This window comes from Ammospiza nelsoni, chromosome 1 (assembly GCF_027579445.1).
Source record: "Ammospiza nelsoni isolate bAmmNel1 chromosome 1, bAmmNel1.pri, whole genome shotgun sequence".
Taxonomy (NCBI): Eukaryota; Metazoa; Chordata; class Aves; order Passeriformes; family Passerellidae; genus Ammospiza; species Ammospiza nelsoni.
Window position 1 is genome coordinate 146643602 of NC_080633.1, and position 17006 is coordinate 146660607.

At 43.1% G+C, this 17006-nt stretch overlaps 1 protein-coding gene across 2 annotated transcripts in view; it reads right to left on the reverse strand.

The window, feature by feature from the left end:
• Window positions 1-3036: 3036 nt before the first annotated feature.
• The window catches only part of ST3GAL1 (ST3 beta-galactoside alpha-2,3-sialyltransferase 1), a 79160-nt gene continuing 65190 nt past the window's right edge, over window positions 3037-17006 (reverse strand). For both annotated transcript variants that reach the window (XM_059465919.1, XM_059465909.1), the window contains exons 4-7: window positions 15199-15378; window positions 10252-10297; window positions 7967-8086; window positions 3037-6537 (exon numbers count right to left, since the gene is read on the reverse strand). In XM_059465919.1, the coding sequence (XP_059321902.1) occupies window positions 6364-6537; window positions 7967-8086; window positions 10252-10297; window positions 15199-15378 (520 nt within the window). In that variant the 3' untranslated portion in view covers window positions 3037-6363. The remainder of the gene's footprint in view (window positions 6538-7966; window positions 8087-10251; window positions 10298-15198; window positions 15379-17006) is intronic.

The following is a 17006-nucleotide window of genomic DNA, read 5'->3' on the forward strand; positions in this document are numbered from 1 at the left end:
TCTGCCTGGAATGGAGTTAGCTTTATTCCTACACCCGTACACTGCTGTGCTTTGGGTTGGTGGCTGTGGGGAGTGACTGAGGGGCTGTGTGGTGCTTGGCTGCTGGCCAGGGTCAAATCACATTTGTGCCCAAAAGCATCACCAGCCTAATTCACTCCTGGCCCAACTACTTTGATGAACCAAACAAATGGGTAAAACTATTTACAATCTACTTTTCATCACCATGTTCTCCAAAAGATCCATTTGCTTTATTTTTATATATCCTGTCTTCACATTTAAACCTGTTTATTTCTATTTCCTTACCTACCTATTAAAATCAAACCCTCAGATGACAGGGCCTGTCAGCTTGCAGAATTTCTCCCTGCAGCCAGCTCTTTGGTGTCCCCAGTGAAGAACCATCAGTCATCAGTTTCTCCCACACCTTTTTTCTGTGATTTTACCTCTTCAGCAGGAGCTCTGTGCCCATCAGCATCTTGGGGAACTTGCTCACACTCACCCACCCTCTGATACCTGAGTCCTTCCACATTTAAAGGAGAAAGAGGAGCTGAAATAGTGCTGGGACAAGGGGGAACAGTTTTAAATTAACAGACAAGAGATTTACATTAGATGTCATTAAGAAATTATTTACAGTGAGGGTGGTGATGCACAGATTGCCCAGAGAAGCTGTGGCTGCCCCATCCCTGGAAGTGTTCAAGCCCAGGTTGGATGGATCTCAGAGCAGCCTGGTCTAGTGGAAGGTGTCCCTGCCCATGGCAGCAGGGTTGGAACTGGATGATCTAGAAGGTCCCTTCCAACCCAACCATTCTATCCAACAATCTCCATGTTTTTTATACAGCAGCAAAAAATTTTCACTTTTCTTTATCCCCCACTTCTCTCTTGGATCTGGTTTTAAAGGCACAAAACTTATTTCTGGGGATGAATGGGGATACAATTCAGCATCATAAAGCTACCCCAGGACACAATGATTCTGTGATTGGCTCTGTGACTGATGGTATGAAATCACTCTGCTATTTTGGACCATGTGAAACCCTCTGGTCTTTGCACAGGCTGACCATGGGATGTGGCTGCAAACCCAAAAAACCACTGAAAAAAACACTTTATAGAACAGCTCAAGTATGGCCAGTCCATTCACAGCCCAGCCCCAGAGTGTGGGTTTGGGGGAGCAATGTGCAGCTTCCCTGGGGGTGGCAGCTCAAGCAAGGAGAGGAGCACAAAAATGCACATGGGGAGAAAAGGCCATGAGGGGCTCCTTGATGTAACACTCAATTTGGGGCATCCCTGGTGGTGCTGCAGGATGCAGTGTTGGTGGCACAGCCTAGGAGGCTTTCCTCAGTGATCTGGGTGGACAGGGAGGCCAGCTGGCAGTGCCTGTGTAACTCTGGAGTCTCTGATTATGGGGAAACTATTGTGGAAAAAGGCCTGCCTTAATAGGAGTGTTAATATCATGGGGACAGACAAACTCCCACAAGGATATGTTTATATTCTGCCAGCAAAAGGTTACCTTAGAAACTTCAAGCTAAGGAGTAGATCAACATAGTAAATTTCCTATAGGAGAAAATTTAACTGAAAACACAGAGATTTGCCTCTGCATACAAGTACCTGACCATGAAGACCTTTTCACTGTGTGAACCCTATTTTATTTCATATTGCCTGGAGACAATAAATGTAATGAGATCAACTTCCTCAAATTCTATAGAAAAGACAAGGGAAATCAGATTTTTAAGGGTGGCAAGGGACTCCTTTGCCTTTTCATTCATTGGGTTTAATTGCTATTCTGACTGTGAGCCATCAAAGGAACCCACGCCATGGACTGAAGCCATACAGATCCCCTGTGGGTCCTTTTGTTCTTCATTTGATGGTATAAGCAAAGTCCTCTGTCCAAGTCCTGTGGCTGGTCCATCTGTCTGCTGTTGTTGCTGCATGTCTTACTTGTCTCAAGCGGTTTCCAGACTGTAATTTTATGCAAATTACTTTCCTGACAAAATAATTTCAGATCTGGAAGCTGCATTGCATTGCACCTTTTGTGAGTGGACGTGAAGCAAAATACAAAATGAGTTCCAAGAGAGCTGTTCCTTGGTGTTGTTTTGCTTTGCTGAGGATACAGAGGAGCAAATGCTTTGCATCTCCTCTGCACCTGAAGTGATGGAACAGCTCCTCAGGCCTGTGTGTCTCTACTTCCCACCTATTTTCAACAAGTGTGATTCTGGCTGGGCTGTATCCATTAATATCCCACTGATGCAGCATGTCTAGAGTCTGGGCTGAAAAGCAAAGTGTCAAGAGAACCTGATCCTCTGAAGGTCACACTAGACAGCAGCTCCTACAGTGACCAGCTCACCCTGCCTGTGGTGAGCCACAGCTCTGGTGGCTCCCTGAGCTCCTTCCACCAGGATGGTTCCATTTCAAAGGGCACCCTACATCCTTGCCAGACCATCCACCCTGCTCAGTCCCCTAAACAAGGAAAAGGAAAGGACGGATAAGGAAAGGGAGCAGCTGATGAGAAACAGCCAAGGTGGTGTTTGCAGGTGGTCATGCAGATGTGGGTGTCACCTGCTGAGGGGACACCTGACCATGGGGATCCATCTCCTGGAGGGGTTCTTCATGGACAGCTCAGCCAGCCATGACTGCAGTGCCTGTGTGACCCTGAAAACAGGGACCTGGGGTGGGTCCTCAGATCTCAGCCAGCTCACACAAACTGAATTTCTTCTCAAGTCACTGATTTCTGAGCCTGCATTATCTTCCCTTATTTATCCCTTAAACAGAGCATAGATCCATCAGGAGACCACATGCACATTAAGCTCAATTTCTTTTCTCCAGGGAGGCCATGGGAGCAGTGTGATGACCACAAGCAGCCTGAAACATGCCAATGTCCCCCCTGGGATCACAGAATCATAAAGGCTGGAAAAGACCTCTAAGATCATTGAGTATGACTAGATGGGTGTGAGGAAGTGGAATAAGCTTCATTACGCTGTTATGTGACAGAGGAGGTTCTAGGAGTTAATGAAAATACTGTGGAAAAAGAAGTGTGCACAGAAACACTTTGATTCGATTACAATAAAAAATTTATTTTGATTCATATAATACTGAAAAATTAAATAAATAAAATGTCAACAAATGATTGTGTGAGACTCCCACCATTAGAGAAAAAAATCATAATTGATTGTGTAGTCAGAGAAAAGTACAAAGAAAACCTGGACATGGGAGGAAAAAAGTGCTCAAGAGATTTGGCTTTGGTAAAAAACACAACACACACTCAAGGAGTGCTTCAGAGATTTTGCAGTGGTGGCAAATACAGTCCAAGAATTTGAAGCCTTGACATGTTGTTAAATGTTTTCCTTAGTTCTTTTAAACTAAATAAACCCAAGAAGTTTGTAGCAAGAAAACAGTCTTCAACAAGGCCAGAAGGAATTAATTCTTCCCTCAGCATCACCTGTTGGTATCTCCTGATTCTGAAGGCAATTGAAAGAGCAGCAAAATTGTGGAGAAACTGAGACAAGACTCTAACACAACAGTCAGCTGCCTAAAGGACTCTGGAAAAAGTTCCCCTGGAATAGAAACGTGATGGCACAGACTATTCCTCATCCTACACCTGGAGAGATCCACTCTGCTCTCCCTACACTGTGAAAAATGGACATCAGTGGTACACACTTACTGCTTGCTGTTGGCAACAAAATTAAATGGGAATTGCAGCTTGTTCCATGATGAAGACACTAAATCTAGCTGCATGTATGAGCCATGAGGTTTTATATGTGCTGTCAGAGGCAGAATGTTCAGGGGGAAATGGAAATTTTATTAGAACAGAAAAAAGAAACTTTCAAACAACACAGGCTAGAATGTAGCTGGCTTCTTTTTCCACTGTTTTTGATACCAAATTGACCCCTGTGATAAAAAAAGAAAAAAACCCAAAAAACCAACAAAAAATCAAGGGGATTTAATCACCATGAGTTTTCTTCCAAGTCTTTCTACAAATGACTGAAAGAGCAGTCAATGTTTCTGAATTACTCATATTTGTCCACGAGGAAAAAAGAAAAGTACTTGAAGCTCCAAAATACAGTCACACTGTGAAGCTCTGACTGGCATTTTACACGTAGTCTTTTACCTCTTAAACTTGCTTTGTTTGTATTACTGCAGCATCTCACAAGAGCCATATTGATTAACAGCAATCTAAACAAGCTGGAATCCTTACAGCAAACAAACATGGTTCAGGCAGTAATGCTTCATTCTCTCACAAAGGACTTGTAGAAAACAGTGAGCCCATCAAATCTGCTGTGCCTGTGACACCCAGGTCAGCTCATGCTGGGAAATGGCTTCTTGACATGAGGACTGTGAACAGGTCTCATCATGAGGATTTGAGGATTTGAAAATCCTGCCCTTTCCATATTGCTGCAATGAAGGGTCACACGAGCTGAGGGAGCTCAGTTCCCACACAGACATTTGGCATTCTTGGCTCTTTATGAGCCACAAGTCCAGTAATACTCACGTGGGAAAAGCAATTCGTGTTGGCGAGGGGTGCTGTGGCCCAAAATTCCAGTGCCCATGCCACTGTGCCCATGCCACTGTGCCATGTGCTGCTGCCTTGGAGGGCACCTCACTGGTACCAGCTGGTGCAGAAAGACAAGGGGATAAATCTTGGATGAAGCTCTTCACTGTTGAAGGGTTTTCACTGGCTCAGAAACTCATCTGCTTGGACACTCTGCCACAACTGGTGCATAGAAGAGAGGACGTTTAGATGATGGTTTCTTTTGCCAGAAATTCCAACCAATGTGATACATTAAAAATTAAATATGCCATTTTCCCCAAGCCTGATCAAAAGTCCTTTGAAGTCTGTGGCAAGAACTCCTCTGGTTTCACCAAGGCTGAAAGTGGATCCATAATCCATAAGTCCTGTTTTCATCATATGGAGAAGAAAAGACCACAGTTTTCTATTCTTCACTGACTGAAGCTGGATTTACACTTTATCTGTCCTTGAAGCTCTAATGCATTGATTCCAGCAAAAATCTGTGAGTATAAAACCCCCCTGTAACTTCCCTCATTTCACTGCCTGGAGGTACTGACATCAATATACTCATTTCTCCAGAGATGTACATGATTTTGAAATCTGTCTCATGCTCTAAGATCAGCTTGGACAGATTGTGTCTTTGTAGGTGCTGCTACAGAGCAAAAGATTCTTAGTGTAGAACTAGTTAATATTCCAAACCATGATTTTTTTTTTCCATTTTGGATAGAGACCTTGTAAAGAGATACTGCATTTTTAAACTTGCAAAAAAAAATTAAGAAGAAATTTTTCCTTGTGACTTTTGAATATTTTCCCATAAAAAAGGTAAAAGCTACCTTCAAAAATTGTCTTGTTTGTGTTTGTTCAAATACAATATAGGAGTTGTTATTATTGGTTTTGACTACAAAAGCATACCAGACAGAAGCTAAACTTTGGTTAATTTTTCCCCCTTTTATAAAAATGTTGAATTTAGGGTTTGTCATATTAAAAAAAAATCACATTTGTTGCACAATTATAAAAGGCACATATAAATGACTTGAAGAAAGTCCACTTTCCAATTTTAAACTGATTAAATAAAAAAATAATAATAATAAAAGAAAAATCTAGAGTATTTTCCACCAAAATACCCCCAAAACCCCCAAAAATTACATATAACCAAATGAGACAAACAAGTGGCTAAAAAGGCCATTTTTTCTCCTGGAGTTTTCAGTATTATTTTCTCCATCATTATGGCTGTGTAGGAAGCAATATTAAATAATACATGAGATGATTTGATTCATATTTTCTAGACACTATCAATGCAAAATGAGGCAATGGTCGAAATATTTACTCCTCCAGGCAACTTCATCATGTTTTTCCTTAATACAGCATGAAAACAGAAGCAATAAGAGAACAGAGAAGAGGTGGTTCAAAAAGATCAACAGCAGAAGTGAATTAATTTCTTTGAGGTAATCCTTACTATGATGTTCACAGCTGCCTTAGCAGATTTCAGGTCCCAGAAGTCATTTTCACTCTTCTTCAAGGATCTGCTGCCTTGCTTGAGGAGAGAACAGACACACAGACAGCAGTTCCTGTGCTCAGGCTTCCTCTAATTGCAACAGGCAGATCTTTCGTCAGTAATTCAAGAATTGAGCCATAGTGCCTAAGCAGAGATTAATTTATTCCAGCTGACTGGCAGCTCCCAGCTATCCCAGGATGGGGAATCATGTGCAGCTTGGAAGCCTTGGCCTCGTCCCTGCGGCGTGAGATGCTCCAAACTCACCAATGCAGATCCACGCATTCAAACCTGGCTGGTGCCCAGATCATCTGCACTGAGCTTTCTTCTGCTGCATGCTGGAAATTGCAGCCCCCACTTGTCCCCATGGCCAGGGTCATCTGCCCTTGAAGAATTTTATTTTTTCAATGGAGGCAAGAGTCAAAGTTATATTGAACTCAAAGTCCCCGTCGTGGACGCCAGTCTTCCGGAAAGCCCCACCTGAAGTGTTGTTCTCCCAGTAATGGTGCCAGTGTCCTTTGCTGTCTGCTCCAAAGCCATACACATTGACCTAGGAGGGAAGGGAGAACTAGAGTTATGGACTGGAAAACAACTGCTTTACATCTGAAGTGCTGAAGAAACTCTTTATTCTCAGTATATTTACAGGCAGCAGCACCTGAGGTACTCAGTGGCATCCTGAGCTCTCCTGCTGCATGACAGGACCACAGAGAAACAGCCCAAGGCCTACCCATGGCATGTGACATCCTAAGCTATGCTGAGACACCACCAGACCTCAGCTCAGAGGGAAAAGGAGATTTCTATACATTAATTCTTCTTTAGCAATATGCAAGTGCATTCCTATCCCTTAAGCATGATTGTCCTCAGGAGATCCATGGCTTGGGATGGGAATCTCCTCTTCAGCTGATTTAAACCACAAAAAGTGAAAAAAAATTTGGTTTGCTCCTGGTCTTCCAAATAATGACCCAAGATGACTACACTTATATGCTTGATTATATGATATTTGCAGTTACTCCAGAGAAAGATGGATTTTATGTTCTTTGCATGTGCACCCAGCTACAGCCTCTCCCCTCCCAAAGGCTTGTTTGCTGATGGCTATGCCTGTTTCATCTGATAGTAACAGTCCAAACATCACCACTGATTTATTTAAACTGAGAGTGGTGAAATGTCTGACTGGATTAGAATGGGTCATAGCCCCAAAGCGGCTCCCTAAATCAACCACACCCAGGTCCATTCAAATATGAGCTATTTTTGAGCTGTTTTGGGTAATGTCAGAGCCCTGTTCATTGCCTGCTCACCAGAAAACAAACTCCAGCCAATCTGCTGTGACTATGACAGAGTTTCTTCCAGTATCTTTAGGAGTATTTCCATCATCTCTCCAAGCAGAACAGGCCTGGGGGACCAAAAGTCAGCAGCAGATGTGTGTCCAGGACAGGGATTTTGCCAGCAAAGTGATTTTGATGCCCCATGCTGACAAGCCCATACTTGCTGGATTTTGTAGAGCTGACCTGGCCTTACTCTAACTAGCTGAGTCTCCAGTCACCTTGGAGCACCTCACATCACTCAAACCAGGGAATTTCCCCAAGTGACTGCTGGAGCAAAGGCACTTACTGCAACCTACATTATAAACCCACAAGCCTGAGTTTGAAAACAGGAGATAAAACATAATTCAAACTTTCACTAGCAAGACGGGCACAGACACCATTCATGTTTAGATGTCTTTTGATACCAGCTGGAATCTCTGTTTCTGTTTAATTATATTCTCCTGGAGTACATAGCAAACCCTACAATTTGCTGACATTAAAAAAATCCATCACTGGCACTGGAGTGTGTCTGCATGCTTCTGAGGAGTTTGCACATGTCTGAAGAGAAGGTGGAGAGGGGGAAACAAAGGCTGAGTGAGTGGCCAGGGGTTGTTCCTGGCTCTCCAGTGTGAAATGTCCTGATTTTTATCAATATATCCACACACAGACAGACTTTACCTCATCGCATACATGGAGAGCAAACATCAAAGACAGAAGGCCTGTGGAGGGGTATCTCCCATGATGCTCCAGCCAGTTTTCATAGATGTATTTCATGAAAGCTGGATTATAAACTAGGATCTAGGCAAAATTGGAGAGAGACTCATTAGTAACATACCCTGGGGAAAAAACAATGGTAGCACATCATTCCTAAAGGACACCGGGGTAGAGGATGGGGTAAGAAAGGAATAATAGTTATTCTTGAAGGCAAATAAAAGGCTAAAATAAGTCCCATATTAAGTGCATTTCCCATGTGCAATTACATATCAACAGCCCTTCCTTGGTCTTGATATCCCTCCTGCTTACAGTAATGTAAATCCTGGAGATTCCTACTGAAACTAATGGGAATGAAACAGCACAACTGAGATGGAAATTAGGCATTGGCCATTCAGCTCTCCTTGAAGCACCCTGCAGGTGAGCTCTGAGGAGCTGGAGTCCTGAACAAGGCAAACATGAGATGCCATGACATGGTTTCACAAAGCCATGGATTAATTTAGGTTGGAAAAGACCCCTAAGATCATCAGCTCCCATCAGTTTGAGCAGGAACATAAGAACAACTGCCTCTTCTGCACAATGTGCCAGCCATGTCTTGGTATCTCTACAGGTACAGAACTAAGGAAACCAAGGACCTCAGGAAGCCTATCAGGTCATGCATGCTTCTTTTATCCTGTTTTTCAAACATGCCATTTTCTATGCTGTATGTTTTTTTCTTACAAGACATAAAATGCATTTGTTTATCTCACAAAGGTCATCTCCCAGAGACAGAGCACTTAAGATAAGACCTGAGAGTACAGTAAATCCAAGGACTGGTAGGAGCCCTTGGTTTGAACCCCCTCCCCTGAATGAGGCAGAGACTTTTCCCTCCACGCTGTGTTTGTAATTGGAGTGACAGCATTTCAGTGCTATGTGGTTAGCTGCAGGGCTTTTCCTTTTAGAGAGTCAGAGGTTAATTGCTGATATTGCATCCGTGTGTAATCTCTTCTCACAGGCTGTTTTGCATTGCACAGTGTGGGAAGAAACACAGGCATCTCCTCTCATGCTCAGGAAGCTGCTGCATATCACTGCACCCTGGGCTCTGCCCCTCAGCTGAGTTGTGAATTTAACAACCTGCCCTGGTGCTTCTCACAGGGGTCTTGCAGAGGTTATCCTGTACCTCAGAATAGGTCAGGATGAGCTAAGGGATTATTTACTGCACCCTAGAGGTCCATGGTTTGAAGCGAACGAAAATAAACTAATATTAGCTCAGGGTCTCACCTGAAGGCTTTGGCAAAACCTGGCCTCTTGAATGAAAGGTATGTGCTTTAATTTGTAATTTTAATGATCTGGAACTAATGTCAGGCTTTAACAGCCCTTGATGGATTAGACACTGTACTTCTTTGGAAAATCAGTCTGTCCAAAGGCTAAGAGAATGAGATCTCTATTTTTCTGGAAGCTCCATGGAAGAGGTTCTTCCTCTCCCACACAGCCTGCCTTGATTGTACTCTCAAACCATGCAGCTACAACAGCGGAAGTCTTTGCACAGGGGCTGAAGTTCCTCCATGGGAATTAACCCCATGGCAAATCCTGCCCCCAGCCTGTCCCTGTCTGTGCTCTCATGCAAACTGTGCTTGAGCATTGCCTGTGAGAGCTGTAACACACCTGGAGCAAAACCTTGCTGGGCTTGGCCTGAGCTCAGCCTCCAAGCTTGGTTAATTGGGTACAGGTAATTACTGCAGCTGTGGGCTAAGAGCCTAGCACCAGGAATTCTCCACTGACCTGGAAACACACAGCTTCATTTGTTCAGAGCTCACTTAGCTCCTTATTACTGACCTGGGAGTCAGGAACACCCTTGGTGTTCAAATGTTAAAATTATTTTGGAAAACCTCTGAAGTCTCTCCTCAGTATCATTACATACAAATGGCTGCAATGGGTAGGAACAGAGCAGTTATTGTGCAGGACAATGCTGCACTTTGAATGTTCCTGAGCAGCACCAGAGGAAGTGATGCAGCCTTTAGAACAGAGCTCGTGCAATGGCATAGCCACAAAAGCAATTTCTTTCCAACCACAGTTATTTAGTGGTCGATCTATGGCCTAAATGGCACTCAGGAGCCAAATCTTTATCTTAGCTGAGCCTTTGAAAGTGTCTGTATTTTGGCTGCAACTTTTTATCAATGTCAAGGGCTTGCTTGGATTCTTGCAGTCTCCCAAACAGGCAAAAGACCTACAAATAAATTAGCAGAACAAATCCACAAACCAGCACTGCTCACCTTTTCTTTTTTGACTTTGATTTTCCTTGGAACTGGAACATATGTGCTGTTAAAGAAAAAAGAAAGACAGCACCATGATAAATAAAAGCCCAACTTATTGGTATTTTCATGTCATTCCAAAGAAAGAATATTCTTCATGTACAGTGATAAATTCAAATTATTCTAAAGTAGTAAATTCAAGAAGTTGTTGTAAAATGAGGCTGCATTTAAGTAACACAGCAGGAAAAAACCTGAGCTGTCACTGAAGCAATTTTATAGGAAACTATTGTGTTCTAAAATATTCAAGTTAATTATTGACAGTAAGACACCAAAGATTTAGTTGAGAATATACTGTAGAGTCAATACTATGTGGAGCTCGAGACTTCTGATTCTTGGATCATTACTGTTGCAGTCTTTGCCTGCTTTGATGATGGGAAAGACTTTCCATTTAATTTCATGGCAGAAAATCCTTCTCCCACCAGGGGGAGACTTTTCCTCTCCTAACACTCGGAGCTACCACATGATTTTCAGAGTTCACCAGTTCTGCGGTTATATGGAACTCAGGCATTCCAGCACACAGCCCCTCTCAGAGAGCTCCTTCCCTCCTCCCCAGGGCGATGCTGAATGTTTCCTGCAGTTTCCAGCATCAAACTTCCAAGTTACACCTTATGACTCGGCTGAAATCATGAGTCATGTCTTGAAAATGAAAAAAACTTTTATTCCCCACATCTCATGCACAGTGTGTGCTGGCATTGCACAGCTCATGACGAGTGCTGGAAGAAAAAAAACATCCTGAGTTTGTTTCAAGTGAAAAAATTCGGGTGAGCTGGCTTTGTAATTGGAGTATATCCCAAAATATATCCTGCACACTTTTTAGATGGGTTGTGGTCAAGCACCAAATCACCTTCCATTAGTTCAGTCTCAATGTTTTCACTTGGGTTTTGGTGACAAGGTTCCTGTCATCAAGGTTTTATTTTCTTTGAACCATGGAACATCATCACTTTTAAAACTTAGTCTAAATCTACCCAAACAGTGGTGACCTGCAATGCTCTCCTGTGCTCAGGGCTGAGGCAGTGAGAGAGGAGATGGTGGTTCCAGTGCTCCTAGGAGGTGATGCTGGCGGGGAAAGGGACACTCATGCAGGGTGAAAGGGACACAGACTTCTCAATCTGGTCTCAGCAAATACTCCCTTGCAGCTGCAGCCCATGCCTGACCTTGATCAGCAAATCAGTAAACACAGTCTTGGTGATCCCATGCCCTTTTTGTGCTCAGGAAGACAAAAATGGCTTCTTTGCTAGAATGGCTTCTTTGGTAGAATCTCCTTAATATCATATAAATAAATAGTTAATATTTTCTTAAAAGGTGATGTGGAAGGAACAAGAGGGCTGTATGTCATGGATAGATACAGTAGAAGACCAAAGAGATGAGTATGCAATGTCATGACAGTACTTGTGGACATCTCTGATTTAACCAGGAGACTGCTGGAGCTTTTGTCAGACGACATATTAGTGATTTTAACCAAGATCTACCTCATTGTTTTTAGAGTACCCAAGTCCTGCTGTCATGTGACTGCACAATTTCATAAAATGACACTGAAAATATTGCACACTGGTTAAGATGTCTGCTCTGATGCTCATGTAAACCCTGGGCTGCAGGGCAGCCAGGGAATGAGTGACCCAGGAGGCACCAAACAGGAGTGGGACAGTGACACCTGTGATGGAGGTTCCAGGCACTGTAACATCACCTGGGAGAGATCTTCCATGAAACACCTTGCAGGGCTCCAGTGAAATCTGTCATTGTCCCTGTATAAAACATTCATTTCATTGCCCAAAACATTTATTGAGCCCTTGACCCAAGATGTGTAACATTTTGAGGAATACTGTCACTGTCTTTGCCAAACAAAGTGGAGTTTTTTCACCATACAGATTCCTGAAAGATTTGCAAGTGAAGGCAACCAGGGTAAATATATGGCTCCTGAGGGCCTGAAAGTTTCCCATCCCAGAAAAGGCATTTCTTAGTCTTTTCTGGAACAATGCTTAGTCTTAGAGATATGTTTTTAGATGGAAATACATCAGTCAAATAGGACTAAGAGTGTCTGAGAGAATCACTCAACTGTCAATTGAAGCTCATATTAAGGCAATCTGAAGTTTGGCTTTTGTTTTGAATCATAAAAAATTGCAAGAATTATGGTAATACTAAGAAAAGAATATATTTAACTCACAGGTTTTGAGTTTTAGGAAATTCTTTCATACAGAAAATGAAAGACTGTGTAAAAGTCTAACCAATAGAGGATGCTTATCTTTTTTAGCTATGAGTGCACTTGGGTTCTTGTTAGCCTAGACTCAGCTGACACTGTGCAGGCTGTGCATGTGGAACAATGCCCAAGCAGACCAGGGTAAGCAGATAAGTACTTCTTCCTTTCTAAAATACTGACTTTCAAATGTGTTTTATTTTTATTTCATGCTTTCTCCCCTTTAAAAATGTGCACTCAACAATTTCCTTATACCCATTATCTGACACTGTGTGTTTAATGCATGCTTGTAGGTTAATTCCACAAGGCAAAAATTATGCTATGTACATTGCTATGATTTGTATGCTTATGATTTTCTGCTTTTATTATTCCAGCTTATTAATTATGCAATTTCTCTGTTCTGAGTATGGCAAACATCTTAAAATAGTGGTATTTCTTTCATGTGGTGAAATAATTGCACACTAATTTATACCAGATGCTTACCAAGCCCATATGTACAATCTAATTATAAATATATGATATATCCTGTAATTTATTAAGCAAAGGTGTTTTCCCTTTCCTGTGCTGTGAGTGCATTGTGGTCAGTTATATCTCCCTAATAGGCTAAGGGTTCACTTGAAATCAGTGCTGGGCTCAGAGCTCAGAAGCACCAAGAGCTTTCTCCTGGGGCAGGGATAGGCAGTGGACCTGCCTGAAAAACGTGTGCCCATGTAAATTATAGAACAATAGAATCATTTAGGTGGAAAGACCTCTAAGATCATTGAGTCCAAAAGTTAACCCACCACTGCCAAGTCATCACTAAACCATGTCCCTAAGAGCCACACCTGTACATGTTTTAAATTCTTTCAGGGATGGTGACACCACCACTCCCATGCTCCAGTGCTGGGCAACTCTTCTGGTGAGGAAATTGGTTTTGAAATTCAATCCAAACCTTCCCTGGTGAAACTTGAGGCATTTCCTCTTTTCCTGTCTCTTGTTATTTGAGAGAAGAGACCAACCCCTACCTGGCTGCAGCTCCTGTCAGGCAGTTGGAGAGAATGGTAAGGACCCCCCTGAGCATCCTTTTGTCCAAGTTGAGCACCCCCAGCTCCCTCAGCTGCTCCTTGTCCTGCAGACCCTTCCCCAGTCCCATGACCCTTCTCTGGACAGGCTTCAGCACCCCAATGACTTGTAGTGAGTGGTACACTTTTCTAAGTGTACTGATTTTTCCAAGTTATGAGTGTGTCTTGAAAGTGGATTTTTTTCAAGCCAGTTTGTGATTGCATGTATTAAATGCTGGTGATAAAAAAGGTAAAAGGAAGCCAACACAGATTTTTTACAAGTTAAGGGAATCTTAATAATAAATGAAAAGAATCTAAAATGTATCTACAAAGAGAGAAAAGGAAATGAAGAGGAGAAATAAATCTTCATTTGTTTTTCCATCAAAGAGTCTTAAAATTGTGAAGTGGTTCTGATGCCCCGTCAGCAAGCCCCAGACATACTTTTCCAAGTTTAAATATTCTGAGACTTTGAAACTGGGAAAAAAGTTTAAATGTCTTGAACTATTTCCCTCTGGAGTAAAGCAATCTGATCTGTTCTTGCTGCCTGTGTGTAGCAGAGTGTCACCAAGCAACCCCACAGGGCTGTGGTTTCACATCCAGCAGATAACCTCACACACAGCACAAATGTCACGTATTTCATTCTCTGGATTAGGAAAAGCCAGCTTAGAGGGAGGAAAAGAATCTGCTAGCAGGCTTCCAGAAGAAACATGCATTTTGATCACATTTCTAATTCTGGTGCTGCCATAAATCTAGCAGGAGACAACCTTTACTTCTGACAGCACTCAGGAAAGAACTGGGGAATAAATTCCAGTGTGCCACATTATTGCCAAGTAGAACTCTTGAATTTAAGGCTAAGACATGGAGTTGTCACATAAAACATTGTTTCCTCTGCACAATTCTAAGTCACATTCCACCAGGAAAGCCAGACCAAATTCCTGACCAGCCTGGTCAGGGAAGCTCATCCTCTGGATGGGACAACAAATACTGCAGTCTGCATCTGCTCCCTGCCTCAGGTGAGCAGCCTGCACAGCCCTCTCTGCCTCCTCATCCTCTTCTGCAAGTGTACTGACTCCAAGGTGTTATTCTTGTGCTGAGAATAACACAGGAACAGGCAGGAGGAAGTATTGTAGAAAGAGCAAAGAAGGCTTTATTCAAGAGAACCATGCAGTTTTTATAGTGATATGATAGGTTTTATTTGATTGGCTAACTAACAGAAACATCTTCTTCACACAGTTGTTACATCTTTACAACTCCCTAAAAATTCTCACAAGCCGCTGTGAGAAACGCTTGCTGTTTTTCTTTCTCCATCCCATGGCACCCACACCAAGGACCCAGGGAGGAGGAAGCATGAGCAGAAAAGCCCAAAATGAGGCACTGAACCCCAAAGCTCACAAGCCTTCTGACCAAACTTTTCACTTCCACCAGCAAAAACTCCTCTTTTCATTTCTCAGAGACCTCTGGGGATGTAAGGGATTGGATCTCAATCCTTGCTTCAACAACAATCATAACATTAATCTTTTCCTAGAAATCAAGTGTTTAGGGCTGAACTCTGAATTGAGAGGGTCTGTAAAGGATCCTAGGCCTTACCAGAAGCAGGGATTTGCCCCACACAGGCTACCATCTCCTACAGCAGCATGAAACATGGAGCTCCCACCCCCTGTGCCTGCCCTTACTCACAAGTTGATGGTGCCAGTGGTGAGAGCAGTGACGACCCAGCGCAGATCCAGGGTTTTGAAGGGGATCAGGATCATGCTCACATTTGCTGCCAGCTCTCTGTAGCTCTCAGGATAAACAAAGTGGTGAGTGGTCTTGCTCCCAACATCTGATTCGTAGCCAGCAGTGGGGGCACGGTTCATTCTGCAGCCCAAAAATAACAATTGAGACAGAAAAGGAATTAGGTAAGCACAAGAACATGTGAGTTTTTACCAAGTCATTTGCTTGAGGTCAGGAATATGCTCCCATGGCTAAAAGGAATGCTGTATGCAGGGTTTTCAGACAGCCCTGAGAGGTGTAGGGGTCCTCAGACAAGCTGGAATGATCATAACCCATGTGACTGAACAGTAAATGAAAGCTCAGCTTTAGTGTGGAATTCCTTGGCCTGAACAGGAGTGTACCAAGTGTATCACTGAGCACATTCCTGTGTTCCCTTTACAGTCATCAAAAGAGTGGTGAGTCCATGAGGACACATCTCACTTCATCCTAAAGCTGGTGAGAAAAACATTGCCCTGAAGTAGATCAGCTTGACTTCCTGCAGTTCCATTTCCCCCTTATCCATCCAGGTGTATTTGAATGTCTTAGGGTCAAGGTAATAAACTATGCTATGAGTGATGAGAAGCAGCAAATATTCCTTATGGTTCTCCCACAAAAAGGCACAAAAGTCAGTGCCAAATAGACACAAAGACAGTGACAAATACAGGAGCTGCTGCTGACCCTTCATTTACTCAAACTTTACTTTTACTTTGTGGTACTCCAACAGATACTCAGGGTCACTCTGCACACACGGGGTGCTTTAGGGAACCCTGGGGTCAGTGCATGGAAATCTGCCCAGGGCCTCCAGGGCTCAGTTAAGATGTGTTGGCCAAACAGGGCTGCCCTACCATATGCTGGATGTATCACAGATTCCCAGAATCAGGATTTTCTGAGTTGGAAGGGACCCACAAGGATCACTGACTCTTAAATGAGTGGCCCATACAGGGAACAGAGAGGGGATTTCTGGACTCAGGACTGCAGGAATGCCTCTATGCCTGTGTTCACTTCTGAAAGCCAATCTGGGAACACATCAGCAATTCTCTCCCCGATGCTTTAGCTGCTCAGTGGCAGAGATTTGCATATTTCTGTGGTGCAGCACAGTGCACATTAGAGATCCCTGATGGAGAAACCCCTCAGTTGTCTCTGAGCAAAATGCTTTTTTTCCCTGCAAAAACATTATCTCAGCTCCTGGCAGAAGCACAGGGAGGACAAGGAAGGATGTAGCTGACAAGGTAATGAGGAGCATCATACATTGCCAGACAACATGCTGCCCTGGTTAATGATAACAGGAGAGGCAAAATCTGTTTATCAAGTCTATGCCAGGCTGTGTTATTGCAGCTCTCCCCCAGGTGAATTACTTAAATTTCTTCTAACTCCCTTCAAGGGAGTTATTAGTGTAGTTAGAATATCCTGCCAGCTCATGGATTTGTTAGTGAGTTTCCTTTTACTGCCTTCCCTGCCAGAGACCCACACCATACTGTGCAGAAAACACTGGAAAAGCACAGGACTTTCTGTGTTTTGCCCTGAGATCAGTCAAAGGTATCAAATATGGGTCTTTCTTTCCATCAAGACAAAACCAAGGGTGACATGTTGATTATCTTACAGCCTGCCCTTGGGTCCATGCACCTTTCCTGCCACCATGGTGGGGCTGTTGGTGCCATACAGCAAAAGGCAGAGCTCACACCCAGGCTCAGCAGGAAGGAACAAGCAGGAACTTCCTTCTGTTGGAAAGTAGA